The sequence below is a fragment of the Canis lupus genome, chromosome 1, assembly GCF_048164855.1.
Source record: "Canis lupus baileyi chromosome 1, mCanLup2.hap1, whole genome shotgun sequence".
Classification (NCBI taxonomy): domain Eukaryota; kingdom Metazoa; phylum Chordata; class Mammalia; order Carnivora; family Canidae; genus Canis; species Canis lupus.
The window spans coordinates 117,382,663-117,408,069 of record NC_132838.1 but is presented as its reverse complement, the minus strand read 5'-3'; the positions used below and the strand labels follow the sequence as shown (position 1 = coordinate 117,408,069).

At 59.4% G+C, this 25,407-nt stretch overlaps 3 protein-coding genes and 1 long non-coding RNA gene across 14 annotated transcripts; 2 read left to right on the top strand and 2 right to left on the bottom strand.

The window, feature by feature from the left end:
- The first annotated feature begins 540 nt into the window (after nucleotides 1-540).
- On the top strand, nucleotides 541-20,031 carry KMT2B (lysine methyltransferase 2B). The gene is made up of 37 exons (XM_072780256.1): nucleotides 541-903; nucleotides 2,015-2,087; nucleotides 2,333-4,386; nucleotides 4,632-4,745; nucleotides 4,836-4,986; nucleotides 5,275-5,554; nucleotides 5,716-5,771; nucleotides 6,020-6,298; nucleotides 6,608-6,702; nucleotides 6,978-7,076; nucleotides 7,187-7,300; nucleotides 7,436-7,582; nucleotides 7,685-7,780; nucleotides 8,247-8,364; nucleotides 8,893-9,006; nucleotides 9,197-9,381; nucleotides 9,457-9,546; nucleotides 9,637-9,741; nucleotides 9,873-9,946; nucleotides 10,531-10,646; nucleotides 10,743-10,834; nucleotides 10,917-11,054; nucleotides 11,899-12,057; nucleotides 12,247-12,367; nucleotides 12,444-12,522; nucleotides 12,624-12,784; nucleotides 13,849-14,076; nucleotides 14,158-15,454; nucleotides 15,541-15,630; nucleotides 15,708-15,817; nucleotides 17,986-18,123; nucleotides 18,205-18,279; nucleotides 18,383-18,560; nucleotides 18,806-18,913; nucleotides 19,029-19,112; nucleotides 19,233-19,362; nucleotides 19,454-20,031. Exons 1-37 carry the CDS (start codon nucleotides 541-543, stop codon nucleotides 19,727-19,729), a joined length of 8,187 nt encoding a protein of 2,728 aa, XP_072636357.1. The 3' UTR covers nucleotides 19,730-20,031.
- Nucleotides 20,032-20,444: 413 nt separating this feature from the next.
- On the bottom strand, nucleotides 20,445-23,144 carry IGFLR1 (IGF like family receptor 1). Of its 3 annotated transcripts, XM_072780286.1 has the most exons (5): nucleotides 23,029-23,144; nucleotides 22,194-22,414; nucleotides 21,599-21,783; nucleotides 20,900-21,281; nucleotides 20,445-20,829 (listed from the first exon to the last, which is right to left on the bottom strand). In XM_072780286.1, the coding sequence occupies exons 2-5, from the start codon at nucleotides 22,348-22,350 to the stop codon at nucleotides 20,492-20,494; spliced, it is 1,062 nt and encodes a 353-aa protein (XP_072636387.1). In that variant the 5' UTR covers nucleotides 22,351-22,414; nucleotides 23,029-23,144; the 3' UTR covers nucleotides 20,445-20,491. The 3 variants fall into 3 exon arrangements, with proteins under 3 accessions (XP_072636387.1, XP_072636369.1, XP_072636379.1); XM_072780268.1 differs by lacking the exon at nucleotides 23,029-23,144 and having other exon boundaries at nucleotides 22,194-22,990; XM_072780278.1 differs by lacking the exon at nucleotides 23,029-23,144 and having other exon boundaries at nucleotides 20,445-20,817; nucleotides 22,194-22,990.
- Nucleotides 22,013-24,107, top strand: LOC140606661 (uncharacterized). Its single transcript, XR_012008959.1, has 3 exons — nucleotides 22,013-22,583; nucleotides 22,766-23,260; nucleotides 23,766-24,107. It is a non-coding gene; the product is annotated as an uncharacterized lncRNA (long non-coding RNA).
- On the bottom strand, nucleotides 23,135-25,390 carry U2AF1L4 (U2 small nuclear RNA auxiliary factor 1 like 4). Of its 9 annotated transcripts, none has more exons than XM_072780295.1 (8): nucleotides 25,291-25,390; nucleotides 25,057-25,144; nucleotides 24,610-24,676; nucleotides 24,477-24,526; nucleotides 24,302-24,400; nucleotides 23,988-24,121; nucleotides 23,782-23,906; nucleotides 23,135-23,420 (listed from the first exon to the last, which is right to left on the bottom strand). In XM_072780295.1, exons 1-8 carry the CDS (start codon nucleotides 25,332-25,334, stop codon nucleotides 23,308-23,310), a joined length of 720 nt encoding a protein of 239 aa, XP_072636396.1. In that variant the 5' UTR covers nucleotides 25,335-25,390; the 3' UTR covers nucleotides 23,135-23,307. The 9 variants fall into 9 exon arrangements, with proteins under 9 accessions (XP_072636396.1, XP_072636405.1, XP_072636413.1 ...); XM_072780304.1 differs by having other exon boundaries at nucleotides 23,782-23,877; XM_072780312.1 differs by having other exon boundaries at nucleotides 23,782-23,877; nucleotides 24,000-24,121.
- Between the last annotated feature and the right edge of the window lie 17 nt (nucleotides 25,391-25,407).

The following is a 25,407-nucleotide window of genomic DNA, read 5'->3' as shown; positions in this document are numbered from 1 at the left end:
TTTCCCAGCCCACGCCTCCGGCAAGTCGCGAACTGCATTTCCCAGGGTCTCTGCGATTCCCAGGGTCCAAAGCCCACTGCACCCTGGGAGTAGTAGTTCACGCGTGTCCTCGTCTCGACAGGAGCAATGGGAGGAGTTTGGGGCGAAAACCACACCTCCCGGCAGCCCTGGAGATGGTTTTCTGGGTTCGGCTAGGACCCTATAGTCCCAGCTCTCGCGCGGCCCTAGCTCTCGGCGGAAGGAGCGAGGCGCCTGGACTACATTTCCCGGAGGTCTCTGCGCCTCACCCCTCTCGGGCCGCAACACGGGGTCTCTGCTCTTCAGGCGCGGTCTAAGGGTGACGGCCGACTGGCCTCGGACTCCCGCTCCCGTGGTGCCCCGCGCGTGACCGGCCCAGCCCCCGGCTCCCGCTGGCCCCGCGGCGGCGCTGGTTGCTGTCGTGAGCCGCAGCCGCCCCGCCCCACCTCTCCTCCCCTCCCCCCGGCCCTGCGCACGGGCCGCCCCTCCCCCCGCCTCCCCGGCCCCTCTCACGGTGCCAAGATGGCGGCGGCGGCGGGCGGCGGCAGTTGCCCCGGGCCTGGCTCCGCGCGGGGCCGCTTCCCGGGCCGGCCGCGGGGCTCCGGCGGGGGCGGGGGCCGCGGCGGACGGGGCAGCGGGGCCGAGAGAGTGCGGGTAGCTCTGCGGCGCGGCGGCGGCGCGGCGGGGCCGGGCGGAGCCGAGCCCGGGGAGGACACGGCCCTGCTCCGTTTGCTGGGGCTCCGCCGGGGCCTGCGCCGGCTCCGCCGCCTGTGGGCCGGCCCGCGCATTCAGCGGGGCCGGGGCCGGGGCCGGGGCCGGGGCTGGGGCCCGAGCCGGGGCTGCGTGCCCGAGGAAGAGAGCAGTGACGAGGAATCCGACGATGAGGTGAGGCAGTCGGCGGCGTCCCCGACGCCGGGCGGGGCGGAGGCCGGGGGCTTGCGAGGGTCTGGGTGGCCCCGAGGGGTGGCGTGGGGAAGCGAGGCTCTCGGGGCCCCTGCGGAGGGAAGGGGGCCCTGGAAATAGGCCTGGGGGGAGGTAGGCTGCACGGAACTGCCGGTGAAAAAGGCCTCTGAAAGTAGGGAAGCCCGGGCTGCAGCTGGTACTTGGGCCCGAGGCTCGTCCTGCAGAAGTGTCCTGGGCTGGTGATCTTGGTAGTTGGCAAAGCGGCGGCAGCCGGGGCCGAGCGAGAAGGCTGTGGGTACTGCATGCCCAACCAGTGGTGGTTGACAGCAGCAGCATGGCTTTAGCGGACCCAGACTGGGGCTCTCCGAGCTCTTACCTGCAGGCTGCTCCACCTGGCCTCATAATCTCTGACACATCACTGGTTTCACCAGTACCCCAATTTTTCTTCTTCAAGTGGAGAGATGGTAGCATAATGGAGGGCTTCCTCTTGGAGGCACAGGTTGAAGAAAAAATGGAATAAAGGCTGTGACCGGGAACTCTAGCAGGTCTGGGTTGAGCTCAGGATTTATCCCCAGCCTCTCAGAAGGAAGGTGTGGGTTGTATTACTTAGGACAGTTTGCAGTCCCTTGAGGGCTCAAGAGTGGAGCTTGTTACAGTAAATCGTTTGAAAACATGCACACACCCGACTTGAGTGCCCCTATTCCCATTTTCATTCAGGAGGAAACTACATCCTGAGATGTGTAAACACTAGTCCCACCTTTTTTGAGTTGGAGGATGAGAGAGTCTGAGGGTAGTTTCTACTGCCTGGCCTGGGAAGACCCAATTCTGTTCCCTTCGGAGCCAGCGAACCCTTGATGGCTGTGCTGGTGTAGCCCGGTACAGGGGACAAGGGTTCAAAATACCCGTGCCTCCACCCGTAGGAAGAGACTCTTTTCTACTCGTCTTATCTTGCAGTGTTAAGTTTTTTTCTAAATAGGTAGGAGTACGTTATGGGGGAAACTGGGGATATATCTCCATATCTGAGTCTCAGGTGGAATGAGGGCTTTGGCACTGACTGCTGTTTCTCCCCTCCACCCCTGGTCCCCTAAATCAGGAGTTTCAGGGTTTTCATTCAGATGAAGATGTGGCCCCCAGTTCCCTGCGCTCTGCGCTCCGATCCCAGCGAGGTGAGTGATGGGGAAACTCTACCTCTATAGCTTTACAGGAATGTTATTCTTGCTCTTAACGTCAGCTTTTCCCTGTTTAACTAGAGTCTCCATCAGTTACATAGTGTGTTCTGTGTTCAAAGCCCAAGCTAGGCTGGGCTGTGGGGGAAACAGACAAGTAAGACTTAGTCCTTGCTCTCCTGGAGTGCCTCCTTCAGTCTGCAGGGCTAGCTTGACCCATCTCCCCACACCTATTCTCCTTTTAGGTCGAGCCCCCCGAGGTCGGGGCCGCAAGCATAAGACGACCCCCATTCCGCCTCCTCGCCTAGCAGATGTCGCTCCTACCCCCCCAAAGACTCCTGCCCGGAAACGGGGTGAGGAGGGCACAGAACGGATGGTGCAGGCACTGACTGAACTTCTCCGGCGGGCCCAGGCACCCCCAGCCCCGCGGAGCCGGGCATGTGAGCCCTCCACTCCACGTCGGTCTCGGGGACGGCCCCCAGGACGGCCAGCAGGCCCCTGCAGGAAGAAGCAACAAGCAGTAGTGGTGGCAGAAGCAGCTGTGACAATCCCTAAACCTGAGCCCCCACCTCCTGTGGTTCCTGTAAGACACCGAACTGGCAGCTGGAAGTGCAAAGAGGGGCCTGGCCCAGGACCTGGGACCCCCAAGCGTGGAGGACAGTCTGGGCGAGGAGGCCGTGGAAGTAGAGGCCGAGGCCGAGGCGGGCTCCCTCTCGTGATTAAGTTTGTTTCAAAGGCCAAAAAAATGAAGATGGGACAGTTGTCCTTGGGACTTGAATCAGGTCAGGGTCAAGATCAACATGAGGAAAGCTGGCAGGATGCCCCCCAAGGAAGAGTTGGATCTGGACAGGGAGAGGGCCCCTGCTGGAGGAAGGAGCAAAAGCTGGAGGAGGAGGCAGAGAAAGAGACAAAAGAAAAAGACAAGGAAGAGAGAGAGGAGAAGGTAGAGACGGCTGGACCTGAAGAAGAGATGGTGCTCGCAGAGGAAAAGGAAGAGGCAAAGCCGCCAAACCCACCCTCGACTCCTCCAGCTCCTCCTCCCCCTCCCCCGTCTCCACCCCCTCCACCCCCTCCACTCCTCCCACCCCCCTCAACTTCTCCTTCATCCCCGCTTTGTCCTCCACCGCCCCCAGTGTCCCCTCTGCCCCCGCCATCGCCCCAACCACCTCCTGCCCCAGAGGAGCAGCAGGAAGAGTCCCCTCCTCCGGTGGTCCCAGCCGCGTGCTCCAGGAAGAGGGGTCGGCCTCCCTTGACACCCAGCCAGCGGGCAGAGCGAGAAGCTGCTCGGGCCATGCCAGAGGGTACCTCTCCTCCCACTCCAGCCCCTAGCACTACCACAGGAGGCCCTCTGGAAGACAGCCCCACTGTGGCCCCCAAAAGTACCACCTTCCTGAAGAATATCCGGCAGTTTATTATGCCTGTGGTGAGTGCCCGCTCCTCCCGAGTCATCAAGACACCCCGGAGGTTTATGGATGAAGACCCCCCCAAACCCCTAAAGGTAGAAGTCTCACCTACTCTGCGGCCTCCTGTTGCCACCTCCCCACTCGTCCCCCCTGAACCAGCACCAGCTCCCTCACCACCACGTGCCCCAACTCCTCCATCTACCCCAGTCCCACTCCCTGAGAAAAGACGGTCCATTCTAAGGGAACCCACGTTTCGCTGGACCTCGCTGACCCGGGAACTGCCCCCTCCTCCCCCTGCCCCCCCGCCGGCCCCACCCCCACTTCCTGTCCCTGTCCCTCCATCCCGGAGGCCCCTGCTCCTTCGGGCACCTCAGTTTACCCCGAGCGAAGCCCACCTGAAGATCTATGAATCGGTGCTTACTACTCCTCTTGGGGCCCCTGAAGCCCCTGAGCCAGAGCCTCCTCCCGCCGATGACTCTCCAGCTGAGCCTGAGCCACGGGCAGTGGGTCGCACCAACCACCTCAGCCTGCCTCGATTTGCCCCTGTGGTCGCCACTCCCGTTAAGGCCGAGGTGCCCCTTCCTGGGGCTCCAGCTCTGAGCAATGGGCAGCAGTCTCAGGCTCAGCTACAGCAGCCCCTGCAGGCCTTGCCAACCCAACTGCCGCCTCAGGCGTTACCACCGCAGCAGCCACAGTTACAGCCACACTTACAACTGCAGCCGCAGCCACTACCACAGCAGCCGTCACCACTGGAAAAGGCCCGTATCGCAGCCTTGGGTTCCTTACCACTGTCCGGCGTGGAGGAGAAAATGTTTAGCCTCCTCAAGAGAGCCAAGGTGCAGCTGTTCAAGATCGATCAGCAGCAGCAGCAGCAGAAGGTGGCGTCTTTGATGCCGGTGAGCATGATGCTTTAGCCAGGTTCCCGCACCGGGTCATCCGGCTTCAATTCTCGCAGTTCTCTCCATTTTTGTTAACCTCCTGCCTCAGGCACCCTCTGGTGTCTCGGAACCCCAGAGCCAGCCCTTCTCTGTTTCTCAGCTTCCTGTGCTCCGGCCCTGGCTGTGGGCCTCCCCCGTGCTAGTCCCCCCGGCGCTCTCTTTCCTCACTTTCCAACTTCTGACCCTGTTTATTCCTCCACCAGCCGAGCCCTGGAGGGCAGATGGAGGAAGTCGTGGGGACTGTCAAGCAGATCTCAGATAGAGGTTCTGTGAGGTCTGAAGATGAATCGATGGAAACTAAGAGAGAGAGACCGTCGGTATGGAGTGGGAGGAGGACCCTCTGAAGTCTGGTTTCGGGAGCACAGGGGGCAGCTTCCCACATGTATTCCTGGTTTCTCCTCCCCTAGGGCCCCGAGTCCCCTGTGCAAGGCCCCCGTATCAAACACGTCTGTCGTCATGCTGCTGTGGCCCTAGGTCAGGCCCGGGCCATGGTGCCTGAAGACGTCCCCCGCCTCAGTGCTCTCCCTCTACGGGATCGGCAGGACCTCGCCACGGAGGGTAGGGGCGGGTGTGTTGTGGGAAGATTTGACAGCTGTGTCAAGTTTGAGGGCGAGCGGATGCACCAAGAGCCTAGGAGAGAGGGAGCTGAGTTGGGTGCTTGGGGCAGGTGGCAGGTGGGCTGGAGTGCTAGGTCTTAGAGCAGATCTGGGGGCACCTGGAACCTGAGCACTGTGGGAAAGGGGACCAGAGGGCCAGTTGAATGAGACGTAGGGGAGAGCAGGGAGGGACCTGAGGTAAAAGGCCTACTGGCCTTGTGGCTCCATCCCTTCCTCTCTGTTGTACTAGATACGTCATCAGCGTCTGAGACTGAGAGTGTCCCATCACGGTCTCGGCGGGGAAAGGTGGAGTCAGCAGGGCCTGGGGGAGACTCAGAGCCTGCAGGGTCTGGAGGGACCCTTGCCCATACACCCCGGCGCTCGCTGCCCTCCCATCATGGCAAGAAGATGCGGATGGCACGGTGTGGACACTGTCGGGGCTGCCTGCGTGTGCAGGACTGTGGGTCCTGTGTCAACTGCCTGGACAAGCCCAAGTTTGGGGGCCCCAACACCAAGAAGCAGTGCTGTGTGTGAGTAGCCAGGGCACAGCCTCTGTTCCTACCTGTGGTTGTCAGTCACCCAGGCCTCCTGCCCCGCCAGAGCAGTGGGATTGGCATCCTTGTGGAGAGCTTCCTCTCTTCCCCCAGACCACCAGTCCCCTACCCTGGTGACGTGCTGCTCCCCTCCCCAGATACCGGAAGTGCGACAAGATAGAGGCTCGGAAGATGGAACGGCTGGCTAAAAAAGGTAACGAGGTTTGAGGAGTATTTCTTTACACCAGCTTCTTTAGATCTGTGATGTGGAAGAAACCACGTTTTCTTTGCTGTCCTCTCCTTATCTCTGCAGTCTATTCCCTTTGTCGTCTTGCCATCGTGTGTGTTTGCATCTTTCCTATACTCGTGCTCTTCTGCCCCACTGCTTTTTGGCTTTTCTCCATCCCAATGTCCCATGTCCCTGGCTGAGCTCAGATTCTACTAAGTCCCCTGTTCCCACAGGCCGGACGATAGTGAAGACGCTGTTGCCCTGGGATTCCGATGAATCTCCTGAGGCCTCCCCTGGTCCTCCAGGCCCACGCCGGGGGGCGGGAGCTGGGGGGCCCCGGGAGGAGGTGGTGGCCCCCCCAGGGCCCGAGGAGCAGGACTCCCTCCTACTGCAGCGCAAGTCAGCCCGGCGCTGCGTCAAACAGCGACCCTCCTATGATATCTTCGAGGACTCGGATGATTCAGAGCCTGGGGGTCCCCCTGCTCCTCGGCGTCGGACCCCCCGAGAGAATGGTGCGAATTGCTTGTTGTTTCCCCTTTCAGTCCACCTTGTGTCGGGGGTGGGGGGGGGTTTGGGGGGGTTTCCAGGCTAAGGGCAGCATCTGTGTGATGGGGAAAGTAGCTGAGTGCAGGGAAGCAGGTAGTTTGAGGTGGAGGGGGAAAACTGATGCGTAAGGTTTTCAGTAGCTGTTTGAGCCAGGTCTGAGAGTCATCCTTTGGGTTAAAGAAGACCATGGGGATCCAGGTAACGTTAGGGGGTTGCGGAGGAAAGGGAATGGGCAGGGAAGTGGGAGACCCTCACCACCTATGTGTGCTGCCTAGAGCTGCCATTGCCAGAACCTGAGGAGCAGAGCCGGCCCCGCAAACCCACCCTGCAGCCTGTGTTGCAGCTCAAGGCCCGAAGGCGCCTGGACAAGGTCAGTACGGCCCCACATCAAGAACCCTGAGCCCTGTGGAAGGCATGGCTCCTGCCCTTCAGGAGCTTCCTAGCAAGTCAGGGTAACAGGCTCACCTGAGTGCTGTGTTGTGTCCACACCAGAGGATAGGCCCTGAGGGGTAAGGCAGGCCTGTCCTTCTGGAAAGCAAAGTAGGATCTAGGCGAAAGACAGAGTTGGCTGGGGGAGAGGACAGTGTGGAGAGAAGTCTGCAGAGGGTGGGGCTGGCGGCCTTCTGACCACCACCATCCTCCTAGGATGCTCTGGCTCCTGGCCCCTTTGCTTCTTTTCCCAACGGCTGGACTGGAAAACAGAAGTCCCCTGATGGGGTGCACCGGGTCCGTGTGGATTTTAAGGTATAGCTTTGAGGGAAAGGGTCTCGACCGTGTTTAAAAGAAATTTGTGTCTGAGAAGCCTTTGGCTTGTGTTCCTGGCTGCTCTCTGATCCTGTGTTCTTATTCCTCAGGAGGATTGTGACCTGGAGAACGTGTGGTTGATGGGCGGCCTCAGCGTGCTCACGTCTGTGCCGGGAGGGCCACCGATGGTGTGCTTGCTGTGTGCCAGCAAAGGCCTGCATGAGGTGGGATCCCCAGCTCTGTCCACAGCCCCCTGCGCTCTGGTGGCCCTGGCGGCCTGAGCCTCCCCGGGGTGGGGTCTCGTCCCTGGGCCTCTCGGTCTCAAGTTGAGCCCATTGTCCCCACCCCACCCCCGCCAGCTCGTGTTCTGCCAAGTGTGCTGCGACCCTTTCCACCCGTTCTGCCTGGAGGAGGCTGAGCGGCCCCTGCCCCAACATCACGACACCTGGTGCTGCCGTCGCTGCAAGTTCTGCCACGTGTGTGGGCGCAAAGGCCGGGGATCCAAGGTTTGGGCACGGGCACTGTGAAGGTGGGCGGAGGCCTGGAGCAGGGGGTACCCCTGTGCCAGCAGGCTCCACCGCTGATGTCTCCCTTCCGACTTCCGACAGCACCTCCTGGAGTGTGAGCGCTGCCGCCATGCGTATCACCCAGCCTGCCTCGGGCCCAGCTACCCGACCCGGGCCACACGCAAGCGCCGTCACTGGGTGAGGGATGAGGCCCACACCCCTTGCTTTGGGCTTCTCGTTAAGGCCGCTACCACCCCAGGCTTGGTCTAGGCCAGGGTTTCCATGCGGAGGGGAAGGTTGGAGGCCCCTGTGGGAGTCTTTCATGATAAATAGCATCTTCTCTTCCAAAATTTCACACGGACAAGACGGGTACAGAATTTATATGGAACAATTGCGGGGGTTCATGCATTCCATGGTCCTGGGCTCTGAATCTTCTGCCCCTGCCTGGCCTCCCCTCTTCTCTGTCTCCCTCTGCTGGTTTCCCCCACTTCATTCCTCTCCCTCCCCCCGTCCCTCCTTGCTTCTCTTGCACTCCTTTTCTCCTCTTACCCATCCTTCCTCCTCTGTCTCTTCTCTGCTCTCCACTCCTTTTGCCCATCTCCTTCCGCCGTACCCTCCCACACTGCACTAATCTGCTCTCCCTAACATTACCCTGTCCCTCTAGATCTGCTCAGCCTGTGTGCGCTGTAAGAGCTGTGGGGCGACTCCAGGCAAGAACTGGGACGTCGAGTGGTCCGGAGATTACAGCCTCTGCCCCAGGTGCACCCAGCTCTATGAGAAAGGTGGGGACCTGTCAGGGGACCTGGGCCCCGGGGGACACGGGGCAGCGGGCCAGGCTCCTAGACAGGCAGGACAGACGTGGTATTCTAGTGGCTTTGTGTCCTCTTGTAGCTGCAGGACCTTTCCTTCCGTTCACGGTAGTCTTCCACAGAAGCCTGTCCAGTACCTCACATAGAGGGACACAGTTCCTCTCGGGACAGCGGGAATCGAGAGCCTGGACCCCATCGTTGTAGTGGTCCCTGACATGCCTCCTGGAACCTCGAGTCTCCACTGATCACTTTGAAAACCTGGGGGCTTTCCCCATTTGTTCAGGCAGCATGTTAACAAGGTTCTTTGTGAGGCGTTGAGGCTGCAGGGCTAGAAGAGGCCTTATCCTCAGCCAGCGTTCTGAGAATGGTAGGGACCCAGGATGGGGCCTAGCAGGGGCAGCCCTCTCAGCAGCCAAGGGGTGGTGGCTCCTGATGGCACCTGCAAGGGCCAGGAAGTGGCCCCAGCCCCTCTGACTTGCCCTTTTCTTCCTGCTTCTGCAGGAAACTTCTGCCCAATCTGCACACGCTGCTATGAAGACAACGACTATGAAAGCAAGATGATGCAGTGCGCGCAGTGTGACCACTGGGTGCATGCCAAGTGCGAGGGGCTTTCAGGTGAGCAGAGTGCCTGGGCTGCCACCTAAGCCCGGGGGGGGGTGTCCTTGCCCTACCCCGGCACAGACCCTCACAGGACAACTGTTCTAAATGTCCTTGGCAACTCCTGGGGGCTGCTGAGAGCCCTTATGTTCTTACGTTCTCACGTTCTCCCAAACCATTTTCTCTCATCCTGCCCTGGCTGTTGCAGATGAAGACTATGAGATCCTTTCTGGGCTGCCAGACTCAGTGCTGTATACCTGCGGACCGTGTGCAGGGGCCACGCACCCCCGCTGGCGAGAGGCCCTGAGTGGAGCCCTGCAGGGGGGCCTGCGCCAGGTGCTCCAGGGCCTGCTGAGCTCCAAGGTGGCAGGCCCACTGCTGCTGTGCACTCAGGTCTGGGGGCCTCAGGAGGCAGGACGGGGTGGGGCCAGGCCCAGCACCAGCCTGGCTGACTTTTCCTCTCTACAGTGTGGGCAGGCTGGAAAGCAGCTGCACTCAGGGCCCTGCGATCTGCAAGCCGTGAGTCGGCGCTTCGAGGAAGGCCACTACAAGTCTGTGGTGAGTGGGACACTGAGAGGAATACGTGGGTGCCAGGAGGAGGGGTTGTGAGTGGGGTGGGGGCTCTGATTCTTATAAGCCCCCTTACAGCACAGCTTTATGGAGGACATGGTGGGTATCTTGATGAGGCACTCAGAAGAAGGAGAAACCCCAGAGCGCCGGGCTGGAGGCCAGATGAAGGGGCTCCTACTGAAGGTGAGAACTTTGGGGGATGCATATAGGGTGGTTTGAATGGTAGTGGGGAGGAATGTGGGTCCTTCAGACCCTGCCTCGACCAACTTTCCTGGGGAAGCCAGTTCTTCTCATCCTGTTAACCCACTTCCCAGCTGCTAGAGTCTGCGTTCGGCTGGTTCGACGCCCACGACCCCAAGTACTGGCGACGGAGTACCCGGCTGCCAAAGTGAGCAAGGCTGGGTAACAGGAGGGGAACCAGGGAGTGAGGGCAAGAGCAAGGGCACCTGGGAATCCAGGGTCCAGATCCTGGGCTGAGAATAGACGAGAAATGGAGTTAGGGTCTGGAGGGTGGTGGACCAGGATGAGAGTCTTCAGTGGTTCTAGGCCAGCAAAGACTCAGATTGTGCAGTTAGCTCACTTTGTTTCTACTATGTGCAAGGTAGTGTTGGAAACAGCAGTGAGTAAGCCATGTTTGGGGGGTTGAGCAGACGCATTAGTGCCTGATGATCCAGACTGTCAGGGCGGTGATGGAAAAGTCCAGGGGGCTGTGGGAGTGCAGAGAAGGTGCTTAGGGCCTAAGGTTTCTCGGAGGAAATGACATCCAAGCCGAGATGTGAAAAAAGAGTATTCTAGGCATGTGAAACAGCATTTCGTGTGTCCTAGGTGGCATGAGTGGTCCTGGCTTTTTTGGGACATTGGGAGAAATGCCACATGGAGAAAGGACCAAGCATGTCATGGCATGTTTAGGCTAAGATTGTGGGTGGCCACCCTTGTTAGAACGTGTCACATGCTGACCCTGCCTGTCCACAGCGGAGTTCTTCCCAATGCCGTTTTGCCCCCATCCTTGGACCATGTCTATGCTCAGTGGAGGCAGCAGGAACCAGAGACCCTAGAATCAGGGCAGCCTCCAGGAGATCCCTCAGCAGGTACTGGGAAGTGGGGATGGGAAGCCAGGGCCCCCGAGTTGGTGGGGTAAGCTCTAGATCCTGATTCTGGGACTTCCTTTCCCACATCTCTTCCAGCTTTTCAGGGCAAGGATCCAGCTGCTTTCTCACACCTGGAGGACCCCCGTCAGTGTGCACTCTGCCTCAAATATGGGGATGCAGACTCTAAGGTGAGGGCTACCATGTGCAGCCCCAGGTTGTGGGTACTAGTCCCTGGGGTCTTCCCTCACACCATTTCTCCTCTGTCCCCAGGAGGCAGGACGGCTCCTATACATTGGGCAGAATGAGTGGACACATGTCAACTGTGCCATTTGGTCAGCTGAAGTATTTGAGGAAAATGATGGCTCCCTCAAAAATGTGCATGCTGCTGTGGCTCGAGGGAGGCAGATGGTGAGAGCCCGGGCCTAGAGAGGTGGGCAGCCCCAGGGTCTCGGGTAGGGCCCCCCTGCAGGGGAAACTGCTCTTGTTTCACAATTTCTACCCCACCATGTCCTTTCACTGCCAGTCCTGGGTACTGTTTTTGGTTGTCAGAGGACTCTGGTGCTGTAGTGATAGTGGCCCCCTCCCCCCCCCCCGCTACCCTCATATTTGGGCCTAAAGTCCGAGAGATTAACAGTTAGAAGATATTCTACTTATTGAACCTGTACTGGATGCTTTCTGTACAGTATGACACTTAGCTCCTGTTGTGTCCCCGTGAAGTGAGGTATGGCCAGGGTTAGAACCGCTCCTCACCAGTGTGGGACCTGGGTCTCAGGCTCAGGAAGTGAGACATGGGATGAAATGTACTGGGAGGTGGGGGTTTGCAAATGAATGAAATGATACAGGTATTACGCTAAAGTGATGTGAGAGGGGCACCTCTTGAAAGAGCCTGTGACTCCTGATATTGGGGTCATGAGTTCAAGCCCAACACGGAGAATTTAGAGGTTACTTAAATAAATAAATATTTCTTTTAAAAGCTGTGAGAAAGACGGTAAGCGCTGCTCAGTTCGCTGACAACGTTAGATGTTGTTTTTCCTCCCTGTTGAGACACTCTGCTTCTGAATACCTGAAATGTATGTGATGTGCACCTGGCCCTGGATGCAGCCAAGGCAGAGGATGTGTTTGATGAGCGCCTTTGCTCTGCTGGGCGCTGGGCTAGACGGGCCCAGGCAGAGTCTGAAGGACAGTGATGCTGAGCATCAGACCCTGGTCTCGGTCACTGGCTTCTCCCCTCAGCAGCCCCTTCCACCCGCAGCGCTGTGAACTCTGCCTGAAGCCTGGAGCCACAGTGGGCTGCTGCCTTTCCTCCTGCCTCAGCAACTTCCACTTCATGTGTGCCCGGGCCAGCTATTGCATCTTCCAGGACGACAAGAAAGTTTTCTGCCAGAAACACACAGACCTGCTGGATGGCAAGGTGAGCCAGGACCACGGGGAAGACAGCTCCCCACTGCGGCCCCCAGCCCTATCCCCAGCTGCCTCTCAGCGTCTCCTTTCCTTTTCTGAGTCCTTGAGCCAAGCGCCCAGCTGTCAGGTCCCCACTTCAGAGCCTCCCCTCACATTGCCCTCGCCAATCCGGCAACCCCCTTTGCCACCTACCTCCCAGGAGATTGTGACCCCGGACGGGTTTGATGTACTCCGCCGAGTCTATGTGGACTTCGAGGGTATCAACTTTAAGCGAAAGTTCTTGACGGGGCTCGAACCTGATGCCATCAATGTGCTCATTGGTAAGCCTTCTGCTCTCTGCCCTGATCTTCCTGACCCTCCCTGGCCCATCCTCCTGATCTCTTCTCCACATCATAGGCTCCATCCGAATTGACTCGTTGGGTACCCTGTCTGATCTCTCGGACTGCGAGGGACGGCTCTTCCCCATTGGCTACCAGTGAGCAGCCCAGGGTGCCTGGGTGGGGTTGAAGGACTCCAGGACTGGATCCCATCTCCCAAGTTGTCCTGACCCTCTTGACCCACACGTCCACCTGACAGGTGCTCCCGTCTGTACTGGAGCACAGTGGATGCTCGGCGGCGCTGCTGGTATCGGTGTCGCATTCTGGAGTATCGGCCATGGGGTCCGAGGGAAGAGCCAGTCCACCTAGAGGCAGCAGAGGAGAATCAGACCATTGTGCACAGCCCTGCCCCTTCCTCAGGTAAGGGCCTTGGAACTCCCTTATTTCCTTCCCTGAATGCTGCTATCCCCATATGGATGCCCACCAACCCAGTTTCTTTCTTTCCTAAAGAAACCCCAGGATGTTTACCATTTTTTCTTTTTGTCGTAATGGCAATAACTGATAACAGCTGTGCATCACATGTCGCGGACTGTCCTCAGCATTTCACAGGAAGTGATGGGAGAGCTACCTGTTTGTTGGGGGGTGGCAGCTTCTAGACAACAGCATGTGTACAGCCACCTGACATGGGCCTATGTGCTCCTGTAATGCTCCCCGCAGCCCTCTGAGGAAGGTACAAGCTCTGCTGTACTGCAAATCAGAAAGGGCTATTGCTCTCCACAGTGACACAGTAGTGGAATCAGGATTCAAACCACATTGGACCCCTCAGAGCCATGCCAGTGCTAGGGGGTGTAGCTGAGAGCTGGATGGCACACAGCAAACATTGGGGTTGGAGGCTGGTAAAAGGAGAGGTTGTGGGCTGAACAGGAGGAGGAAGAGATTCGGAGTGTGTTTTCAGGGAAGGGGTTTGTGCCAGGTTGGAGCATGGCATGCAGTGGGGAGGGGTGGAGAGTGCAGCCATCCTGGCTGGACATGGGAGAGTGTTAGGAGGTGGCAGAGATTTGTTCTCACAGATTGGGTGGAGCCAGGTAATGGGGAGCCAGCTTGGGGCAGATGTGTTTGATGTGGCAGGGATGCGCAGCACAGGTGAGAAAGTTGTAGGACTGGCTCTACTGGAGAGAGGGCAGTGCCCCTTGTGGCAGGTGGGGCCTGAGTCAGAACAGTAGACAGCCAGGAACAGGGGAGGTAGCAGAGATGGGTGAGGAGGGGTTACAAAGGGCCCCTGATCCAGGCGTGCATGGACATCGTGAAGAATCCACAGAGGGGTGTGGAACCTGGGTGATGACTGGGAACCAGTGCGTATTGTGACTGGATCGTTGGGCAGGGGCCGAGAAAGCTCAGTTGGCTCAAAAGAAGAGAGGGTGTGTGTGGAGAGGCTTTGACAAAGAGCCTCTGCCATTCCTGATGCCCCCCTCCTGCCTCATTAGAGCCCCCAGATCATGCGGACCCCCCACCAGATACAGATGCCCTCATCCCTGGAGCTCCTGAGCACCACTCACCCGTTCAGAACCCAGACCCGCCACTTCGGCCGGATCCAAGCAGTGCCCCTCCTCCAGCCCCCCGCTCCTTCTCGGGGGCTCGAATCAAAGTGCCCAACTACTCACCATCCCGGAGGCCCTTGGGGGGTGTCTCCTTTGGACCCCTGCCCTCCCCTGGTGAGTACCTGGGAGTGTCGGGGAGAGGGGTGGGTGGGTGAGGCAGGAGCTTGTGGCTGACGCTGACCCTTCCCCCCACAGGAAGTCCATCTTCTCTGACCCACCACATCCCCACAGTGGGAGACCTGGACTTCCCAGCTCCCCCAAGACGGTCCCGTCGTCCCAGCCCCCTCGCCCCAAGGCTGCCAGCATCACGGCGGGCCTCTCCCCCTCTCAGAAGCTCCCCACAGCTCAGGGTGCCCCCTCCTACCTCAGTTGTCAGAGCCCTCACGCCTACCTCAGGGGAGCCGGCTCCCCCTGGCCCAACCCCGTCTCCCCCACCACCCCCTGAAGACCTGGGCCCAGACTTTGAGGACATGGAGGTGGTGTCAGGACTGAGCGCTGCTGACCTGGACTTTGCGGCCAGCCTGCTGGGGACTGAGCCCTTCCAGGAAGAGATTGTGGCTGCAGGGGCAGTGGGGAGCAGCCATGGGGGTCCGGGGGACAGCTCAGAGGAGGAGGCCAGTCCGACCCCTCGCTATGTCCACTTCCCTGTGACGGTGGTGTCGGGCCCAGCTCTGGCCCCTGGTGCCCTCCCTGGAGCCCCCCGCATCGAACAGCTGGATGGAGTGGATGATGGCACAGACAGTGAGGCAGAGGCAGTCCAGCAGCCTCGGGGCCAGGAGACTCCTCCTTCAGGGCCAGGAGTGGGCCGGGCTGGGGTCCTTGGGGCTGCAGGGGACAGAACCCGACCTCCTGAGGACTTGCCATCAGAAATTGTGGATTTTGTGCTGAAGAACCTAGGAGGGCCCGGGGAGGGAGGTGCTGGGCCGAGAGAGGAGCCGCTCCCTCCAGCACCTCCCCTGGCCAATGGCAGCCAGCCTCCCCAGGGCCTGCCTCCTAGCCCAGCTGACCCAACTCGGACGTTTGCCTGGCTCCCTGGGGCCCCAGGGGTCCGGGTATTGAGCCTGGGCCCTGCCCCCGAGCCCCCCAAACCTGCCACATCCAAAATCATCCTTGTCAACAAGCTGGGGCAAGTGTTTGTGAAGATGGCTGGGGAGGGTGAACCCGTCTCACCCCCAGTGAAGCAGCCACCTCTGCCCCCTCCCATCCCCCCCACAGCCCCTGCTTCCTGGACTCTGCCCCCGGGACCGCTGCTGGGTGTGTTGCCAGTGGTAGGGGTGGTCCGCCCCACCCCGCCACCACCCCCTCCTCCACTGACACTGGTGTTGAGCAGTGGGCCCCCCAGCCCGCCCCATCAGGCCATCCGTGTCAAGAGGGTGTCCACCTTCTCTGGCCGTTCCCCACCAGCGCCTCCCCCAAACAAGACCCCCCGGCTGGAAGAAGATGGAGAGTCCTTGGAGGATGCTCCCCAGGGTCCAGGGCTTAGTGGCAGCGGGTGAGTGAATATGCCGAGTCTGCGGAGGAGGGTGAGAGAGGTGGGCAGGAGAAGGCAGCTCAGCCTTCTTGGGGTTCCTTCCCCAGGTTTAGCCGAGTGAGGATGAAAACGCCCACAGTGCGTGGAGTTCTTGACTTGGATGAGCCTGGGGACCCCACTGGGGAGGAAAGCCCGAGGTGAGTAGCCAGTGCCCTTGCCCTGGAGGCTCTGGGACCTCCATCCCTTTCGCTTTCTGACAGGTCTCTCCTCACAGGCCCCTTCAGGACCGGTCCCCTCTGCTGCCACTCCCAGAAGGTGGTCCTCCCCGGGCCCCTGATGGTCCCTCTGACCTGCTGCTTGAGTCCCAGTGGCACCATTACTCAGGTAGGGACTGACCTTTCACTCTCACTGCCTCCTTCCTTGTGTTTGCCTCAGCTGGGTAACGGGTGCAGAATCCGTCCACACCACAGAACAGACCTTGTGCACCCACTTGGCTATAAGGCTGAGGCTAGGTATTCGGTATCAGAGAGAGGGCCTCAGAGTTCGTGGCCCATGGCAGAGACAGAGATGACCTTTCTGCTCTCCAGGAGAGGCCCTTTGAAAGTACCTTTGCAGCATGCCCAAGAGCCCTGGGGGATTGGCTTCAGAGTCTGGTCTGCTAGGATCAGGGGGTGAGGTCCCTAGTAAAGCTGAGCAGTGTGTGAGCTGTCAGAATTAGGGGATTTAGAGCTGTGCAACTAGACAAGAGCACCTGGGGGTCAGCCAGTGAGGATGGAGCTCACCTGGTAGGACCCAGAGGGGCAGGAGCAGTAGGAAGGAGACAAAAGGAGAGTGGTGCCCCAGAGGACGCCAAGTATGTGGTATCTAGGATTGGTGTCTTGGTTGGGAAGGATGTTGAGTCAGGGTCCAGAATTGAAGACCGTGGTTGATGAGAAAGCCGAAACAAGACCCAGGCATCTTGCCAGCAAGCTTGGCCAAGGGTCTGAGGAGAGGCTGGGCAGCAGCCTAGAGGCGTTTGTGTGTGAGGGCTGAGACAGCAGAGCCACGGAGGAGGCTGATCACAGGGGGCTTGTGGATGGAAGCAGCAGTGGGAGGAGGCATGGCAGTTGGATTTGAGTAGGAGACCACTGAGTGCACGTGCAGGAGAGGTGAGGCCAGCACGCTTGCAGAGCCATCAGGACATGGGATGCGAGCAAACAGTGGATTGGGCTGACGGCATCAGTGAAGCGGAGAGGGCAGTGCTCTGTTGGTTATAGAGGGCCGTGGGAGAGGGGGTAGGCTAGAGCCACACAAGCTGGTAAATGAGCAGCCTGAGGCTCCGAATTTCTCCTGACCCCAGTCCTGTCCAGATGTGTGGATTATCTCATTACATAGCACTGAGCTACTGAGCGTGGAAGCGGAGCGAGGTACACAGGAGACCACTCACCTGAAAGACTGCGTTTGGGGGTCCGAGGTGGCGTGAGGCTATGGCAGTGACCATGACGGACAGGTCCCCCCACCTTAGGGATCACGCCACCTTTTGGTAGAGGAAACACATATACGTTAGCAAGTGTACTGCAGCTGAGAACGAGCGTCGTGAGAAAGAAGGCAATGAGAGCACCCGGGTGAGGCTCCTGTAGCCAGCCTGTCGGGTTCAGGGAACAGAATGGAGGTGAGGATGGGGTTAAGGGCAAAAACGAGGTGGACGAAGTTGTCTGAGGTGCACCCAGGGGCACTGAGGCCTGGAGAGGATGTGGGTCACAGAGCAAAATCAGGTTTGGAGCCTTGCCTAGGGCCAGGAGCGCATGTAATCAGGCTGGCCCAGAGGAGTGGTGTGGGGAGCAAGTGTGGCCACATGGGTCCTGCCTCTCTCCTAAAGCGTGCTCCACTCACACTTGGGTTCCTCCCACCCTCCCCTCCAGACAGGACACTCAGTCCTCGGTCCACACCCTGCTTGAGGGAGCCGCAGCGTCTGTGCTAATATCTCCCTCCTTGTAGCACTTCCTTCTCTGGTCTCCAAAACTCCGCCCCTCTCCTCACCTTTCTGGTCGGTCATGCCTAGTCATTACCCCAGCCTGTCACTTTGGCGTGTCCCAGGGCCCTGGCCCTCACTTCTCTGTCTGCACTTACTCTCAGGTATGGTCCTCTGTTTCACGGCTCTAAGTCCCGGCTCTAAAAATGTGTAATATGTACAGAGATGTACTGCATATAAAAAAAATACACGTACAAAATATACTTTTGGTATTTTTAATTTTCTGTGAGAGGAGAATGAAGGGTAGGTGGCATTTTTGGTAAGCTGGGTTGGAGTGAGCCCTAAGTGTGTCCTGCAGAGCCAGGGCACTCCAGGCCTCTGTGGAAACGCTCATCTTTCCAAAGACTCTTACGGAAAAGGGACTGCAGGCTCTTTAGAAAAAAATATTCATCCTTTAGGGCTCACTGGGCAGTTAGAGCAGGAGAGCCCTCAGACCAAGTATCTGCTTGTACAGGGAGAGAGGGAGGGTGGTGGGGAACTGGAGACTTTGGAGTCCAGGAGGGGTGAACCTCACCTACTCTGACCTGCTGCTTGGGACCAGGTGAGGCTTCAAGCTCTGAGGAAGAGCCTCCATCCCCAGAGGACAAAGAGAACCAGGCCCCGAAACGGGCTGGCCCGCATCTGCGCTTTGAGATCAGCAGTGAGGATGGGTTCAGCGTGGAGGCAGAGAGCTTGGAGGGTGAGTCGGGAGTGGTGGTGACGGAGGGAAGGTGTCCAGTGGAGCCCCATGCTGACCGTGCTGGTCCTGCTTTCTCTTCAGGGGCATGGAGAACTCTGATCGAGAAGGTGCAAGAGGCCCGAGGGCATGCCCGGCTCCGGCATCTCTCCTTCAGTGGTGAGTGGAGGGGCCACAGGGATGCTGAGAGCTGGGATGAGCCCCACAGGATGAGCTGAGCATCTGACATGACTTGTGTGTCCTCACCTTTGACTGTCCCCAGGGATGAGTGGGGCAAGGCTCCTGGGCATCCACCACGACGCCGTCATCTTCCTGGCAGAGCAGCTGCCCGGGGCCCAGCGCTGCCAGCACTATAAATTCCGCTACCACCAGCAGGGAGAGGGCCAGGAGGAACCCCCTCTGAACCCCCACGGGGCAGCCCGTGCCGAGGTCTATCTCCGGTGAGAGGTCCGGGGTGCCCTGTGTGGGAGTTCTCAGGCGTGGGAGTTAGGTCTGCAGAGATGGGAAGAATTCCCCTCGAGGTCCCATCAGAAGATGAGCTCCATCCAGTCCCCATTTGCTGGGTCTCCGGTGGCAGCAGGATTTCTTTTTTGCCCGCAGCAGGCCCAAGGCAAAGGATAGGTGGGTGGCATCTCTTTGAAGGAATGGCTGTTATCCTCCCTTCTTCCCTCCCTCCCTGCTGCAGGAAGTGCACCTTCGACATGTTCAACTTCCTGGCCTCCCAGCATCGGGTGCTCCCTGAGGGAGCCACCTGTGACGAGGAAGAGGATGAGGTGCAGCTCAGGTCAACCAGGTATGGAGGGCAGGCCAGAGTGTTGGGGGTGTCCTGGTAGGGTCCTAAAGAGGGTGACCAGGGGCAAGAGAGGTCATTCCTGGGTACCAGCCTGTGACACTGCTGACCCCACCAGACGTGCCACCAGCCTGGAGCTGCCCATGGCCATGCGCTTTCGCCACCTCAAGAAGACATCCAAAGAGGCTGTGGGTGTCTACAGGTTAGTGGGGTTGGGGGGAGGATGCCCCTTGGGTGGATGGACAGGTGCCCTGGTGTGGGGCTGCCTTGGTTCTGTCCCCCTGCCCCCGCTGAGCTTCCCGTTGCCCATCCTCCCCTGCAGATCTGCCATCCACGGGCGGGGCCTGTTCTGTAAGCGAAACATCGATGCTGGCGAGATGGTCATTGAGTATTCTGGTATTGTCATTCGCTCTGTGCTGACTGACAAGCGGGAGAAGTTCTACGATGGGAAGGTGGGCTCCCCGGGGCCACGGGAATGAGGTGGGTGAAGCGGCACTAGCGCATGGGAACAGAGCGTCTGACGGCCCCTCCCCACCCCCGTAGGGTATTGGGTGCTACATGTTCCGTATGGATGATTTTGACGTGGTGGATGCCACGATGCATGGCAACGCTGCCCGCTTCATCAACCACTCGTGTGAGCCCAACTGCTTCTCTCGGGTCATCCACGTGGAGGGCCAGAAGCACATTGTCATCTTTGCCCTGCGCCGCATCCTGCGTGGTGAGGAGCTCACCTATGACTACAAATTCCCCATTGAGGATGCCAGCAACAAGCTGCCCTGCAACTGTGGCGCCAAGCGCTGCCGTCGGTTCCTTAACTGAAGCCGTGGCTGCCCACCACATCCCCTGCTGCCATCTTGCCCCTAGTCTGGGGGCTCCCTAGTCCCTCCCAGAGCATCTCACCCCCACCCTCCTGTTCAGGGTGGATGTGGGCATGCAGGTGGCAAAGGCCCTGCCTCCACCCCTCCAGCCCACCCAGCAATCGCCTCCTTCCTGCCCTGGGGGCCCAGGATGTAGATACTGTACAAAGGTTTCTAAATCCCTTCTTTTCTATGCACTTTTTTATTTAAGAGGGTGGGTTCCCAGGTGGGAGCCCCCCATAATAAAGTCTGTCAATGTTTGGAGAGGTGGTCTTCCCGTTTGTATGGTGCTGGGGGAAGGTAGGCGCTCCCATTTCTCCATACCAGTCCTGAGCCAGGAAAGCCTGTCAGCCTCAACAGAGGGGTGCAAGGCCATCGTTCAGAATTAAGGGTAAATTGTGGGGGTCTGCTAAAGCTTCAGAGCAAGAAATGTTCTATATGTTTCCGGTTACAACTCATCTAGTTCCCCGTGGATGAGCTCTTCCAGGGGAGGCAGGGCCATTTCTCAGAGAGGTTGCTCAGAGGCCCCTGGGGCCAGCTCTCAGGGGCACCTCAGGCCATATCTGTCTGGTCTTGTGTGTACGGTGGAAAGGGAGGTAGACTCCTTTTAGGTCTTGGCCCGATTAGGGCTTTATTTCAAAAGTGCACCTTAATGAGGCCCAGAAATGGCAGGCACCTACTTCATAGGAAGCTTTATTGAGGACTAGGCTGGGCAGGCCCCAGATCAGCCAAGTTTGGACAGCACCTGCAGCGCATCTGCCCGCCCTAGCTGGGCCAGGTGCGTGCCAAGCTGGCCCAGGGAGGCTGAGGGCTCCCTTGCCACCACCATCTCGATCAAGGCCCGCAGTGGCGAGCGACTCGGCCGCAGCGAGTAGACGAAGGTGGACCAGGCAGCGGGCACTCCGTATCTCGCCGCCAGGTGTCTAGTGGTGCCGCAGGCCATGCCCCCACCAGGCCCGGGTTCAGGATCCAGCAGCACTATCAGCTCCTCTAGCACCTCCAGCTCATCCAGGAGGCGAGACAGGGGCTGTGAGGCCAGATTCGGCAGCTCTGGGAGACAAACTGTGGAGGGGTGAGGGGGAGGAAGGGCAGTCTTCCAGTCCACTCCCTCCCTGGCACGTCCCCGACTAACCTCTGCCCAGGAGGGGAACCAGAGCCACCTCCTTCCAGGAGTCCCCTGCCTCTGGTGCCTCCAGGGGGCCTGGAGAGGATGAGTGCAAGAAGGTATGGATGTTGGTGTCGCCACAAACCAAGCCAGGACAGGGATGGAGGACTTTTGCCTGACGGCGGCACTGCTGGGCGAGCAGGAGGATCGCCGCAGAGGTGACCAGCAGCACCAGCACGGAGAGAACCAGCACCACCGCCTGGGCAGAGGTCTGCAGGGCCTGCCGGGTGACGTTGTGCTCCGACGTCCAGGAGAGACTGGAAATCGCTGATGGGCTGGGCTCCTGGGAACTGAAGACCTCGGGTTTCCAGGACTTCAGGGGGCACGGCTCCTTGGGAGGGACGGGCCTCTGCAAACAGGTCGGAGTAAAGCGGGAGACCTGCCCCCCTCCTGAACTCGGCCTGAACCTCCCATCCCTCAGTGGGACCAAATCCCCGCCTGACGCAGCTACCCTCCCCACCGGCCCACACACATCTCAACGCAGGTAAGTCTCCTGATCCTGTTGGACCCCCACCCCCCTCTCTCCAGTGGGGCTACACCCCCTCCCTCCATCCAGCCCCTGCCCACCTCATCCCAAACCACGCCCTCCTGCTCCCACCCCGCCTCCTGCAAGCCACACCCCCGCCCAGCCCCCCCTGCCCCCACCGCCCCCCAGCAGACCAGCACCTCTTTGCAGCGCCACTGGGTTCCGCTCCGGCTCCCCGCGGGGGCGGGGGCCGTGGCTCCGCCGCCACAAGGCCTACATAGCTCCGCACTGTCGGGGTTGCACTGCCCAAAAGGACACTCTTTGTAGGGGTGCGACACGTGATCGCCAGCGTTATTGAGCCCGCAGTTTTCTGAAAACTCGTAGTCTGGTGGGAAACAGGGTCTCACGTGTGGCCGCCCAGCCCCTCCTCTCCTGCACTAGCGACGCCCTTTCCCCTTTGTCCTATCCCAGCAGGCCCCACCCCCGGCACTCTACTAACCCAACCTATCAGCGACGTGCTCGCCCTCCCCCGCCCGAGCCCCGCCAGTCTCGAGACCCTCTCTCCGCAGCCCCCCCCCCGCCCCCGCTTTATCCACGCAGCCCACCTTCTGAACACTGCGGGGATCCTAAGGTAACCCACACTACCCCTCCCAGCACCAGCTCAGCCCCACACCGTCTCATCCCGCTGCCCTTACCCCGAAGCAAGCCTCACAGGCAGTAATCCTGCTTTCAGCCCTTCCCCGGCTCCTTACCACCCCACCCCAACATACGCACGCCCCCGTCCCTGCTCCTCACCCGGGCAGGGGGGCGGCCCGAAGCGCTGCAAGCAGCTGCCGCAGCACCGGTTATCAGGGTTCCAGTATTCGAGGCCCCCGCAGTGCTGGGAGGCCTCCGGAGGTGCCGCCTGGGCCAGGAGCGGCGCGGCAGTCAGGAGGAGGCACAGGGGCCCCATCCTGGCGGGGTCTGCAGCCTGGGGGGCCGCGACCGCAGGACTTCCGGCCACAGCGCCTGTCACACTTTCCAGGAAAGCCGGCAGAAGAAGGAAGCAGTGATGTCGGGGCACGGGATCCCCCAGGCCCCTTTGAAGATGGGTGTCTACCCCCATCCCCTACTCTAGCTCCTGGACCATTATCGGAAGGGCCACCAAGGCCTCAAGATGGCTAGAATGAGGAGTCTGGAGCTACAGTAAGTGGATTCATATCCCCCCTCTGCCATCTTCCTTACCTCTTTTCACATCCCTAAAATGGGATAACAATACCTGTCTCAGAGTCTTATTGTGAAAAATTAAAATCGTTACCTGAAGTACTTAGAATAGCACCTGGCATGTAGTAAGCTTAAGCATTAGGTATTTCCCTCTCCCATTTCAGGGCAGCTGGCATGGAGGACCCGGCCCATACCCTCTGGAGACTCCCACTCAACTCCCGGTGATCTTACCTTAGCTCCCTAACCCCAGTCTCCTCCCGGCTGGGAATCCTCCCACCTGACACAGCCAGGCCCTTCTCACCTGCCCTTCGAGAAGCCTCAGGGAGATGTTTTGTGCTGAAGTTCCCAGCACAAAGGCGTCTCCACCCCAACCAGTCCAATGGAGGGGTTTCTAAAGCCCTGGGCCCTGAGCCTGTTGCTCTCCCACCTGTTGCTGGAACAACTTCGGCTGGCGTTGTGGTTAGAGCCCAGCCCGCTTCCCCTTTTCGTCAGAAGATGTGGGGGTGGAAGGAAACTCCAGCCCACAGCTAGGCTCAAGCTAAAAGGTTCTAAACCCTCAATAGAGAACTTTATTAGGGAAGGGGTGGTAAGAGAAGATCCCTGTGTTGAACAGATTACATCTTGGAGCCCCGGAGTCTGGGGAAGACGGCGCTGGCGAGGTAAGGGAGCTTTCAGGAGGGGTCCTGGCCAGGAACACTGATGCCCGTCAGGAGTGGGTCAAGGGAGCCAGGGTCTCAGAAGCGACCATGCCGGTGGTCTGGGGAACGTCGTAGGTTTCTTTCTCGGGGACGGTGGCCGGTATGAGACCTCGGGGGTGACCTGGGGACAGGATGGAGAGATGAGGACTAGAGCTGTAAGGAGCACTGCACTATTCCCCCAGCCTGCCTCTATGCTCTGGGATGGGGCAAGTAACCAGAGTTCCTGAGTGGTATCGGGACAGGTGCTCAGAGACTGATCTCCACTGGGGATGCAGACTGGTCTTCGGTTTGGGGCTTTGGAGTTCCAGCTAGTTTAGGGGTTGAGACTCGGGCACTGGTCTTGGGATGGTGCTTAGAGCCAGTCTTAGGATATCTTAGGGTACAAAAGAGAGAATGCTGTTCCTGGGGCGTAGGATCAGGTCCATCTCATGATATAAGGGCCTTAGGGTATGCGATGTCTTGACAGGCTGGTCCTGAGGTACCTGCGTCTGGGTCCCCGCCCATACAGCTGACGTCGGAGGTTCCGGGAGATGGGCCGCAGGTGCATGAAGTTGCAGAAACCACCGCGGGTACATTCCCTGGGTAGAGGGTAGATGGATGGGGGAGGCTGCTGCCGGTGAGAGCACCCCAACACACAGGAGTCTGGGGCTCCAGGTGCCGATTCCACCCTGGTACTCATCACCCATACCCCATCTCATACTGCCGGCAGCACGACTCCCGGAAGTCAGTGACAGGAGACAGCTCAGCGTGCACAGCCTGCCCATTGAACCAGCGGTTATTGAGTTCGGCCACTGCCCGCTCTGCATCCTCCTCTCGCCGAAACTGAGGGGAAAGTCCATCAGGTTCACCAATCAAACTCAGAAGTATTTAGGAAAGGATTAGTTAGCAGCTCTGGGGCTGGGCTGGATTTAGTGATGGCCCGCAAGCTGTGAGGCTTCAGTGGTGGCCTTTAAGCACTGAAATGCCTCCACTTCTAGGCTCTAACATGGGGACAGCAGGCACCTTGACATAGACATTGCCCACGAGGTGGTCCCCCAGGTTGTCGCACACATTCATCTCTTCAATCTCCCCATACTTCTCCTGCAGCTCCGTGAACACCTCCTGCGGAAGACCAGGAGGAACTCAGCTGAGCTCCTGGTTCCACAGGGAACTCAACCCATCCTTTGCCAACCCTCACCTCGAAGAAGTTATCATAGTGTTCCTGCACCTCCACGTCGCTCACGTGACCTGGAGGAGGGCGCAGGGTGAAATCAGGGGGTGACCTGCTGGGGGCTGTCCGCCCTGTCCCCCAAGCCCAGTCCCTCACTCACAGTGCGATCCGTCTGCGGTTTGGGCGGTGTTCTGTGGATTCCGGTACAGGTTGAGCAGCACTATGGTCTGAACAGAATTTAAAGGGGGCGGGGCCTGAGCTCATGCAAAGGGGTGAGGTAGGAAGGTTAGGGGTGAGACCTGGCAAGAGAGAAGAAGCCTGAGCACCTCGAGTGCATCAGCGATGCCTGCCCCTAAGGAAAGCAGAAGGGGAGAAACCTAACAGTCACGGACAGCCCAGCGGTGTAGTTTGTACGTACGGGGGCGTGGCCACGGTCCTGCGAGAAGGGCCAGAAGGAGGGGGAGGAACCTGCAGAGGCCCGACAAGAAAAAAGCCGGTGGTGGGGTGGGCCTTAGCAATCCGGAAAAGGCGGGACCTCGTGATGATGGACAACGGGAGGGGAATGGCCGGGAGGCGTTAACCCTCAAGGCTCCGTCGCGGGTCTCACCTGGCTGAAAGTCGGCTTGTTGTGAAGCCGGGAGCACCGGTCCCCGTGCCGGCAGGCCCCGATCTTAAAGTAAAAAGAGCAGTTAACCCTGGAAGAGGTGCAAAGACAAAGGTGAACCGAGGGCCGGGGAGGCCGGACACCCCAGAAACACCGCCCAGAGCCTCCCAGCCACCAGGGAACCCAAGGTCCCGGTCCCGGCCCCCGCAAGGGGCCACTCCCTGCGCCCCTTCTCACTTGTCCTTCTCAGTCCCGAATATCGAAGCTAAATATTCAGCCATTTTTACCCGAACCCTCCAACTCTGTCTGCCCTTACGTCACTTCCGTTGCTTCAGAGCGTTGGGAAGTGTAGTT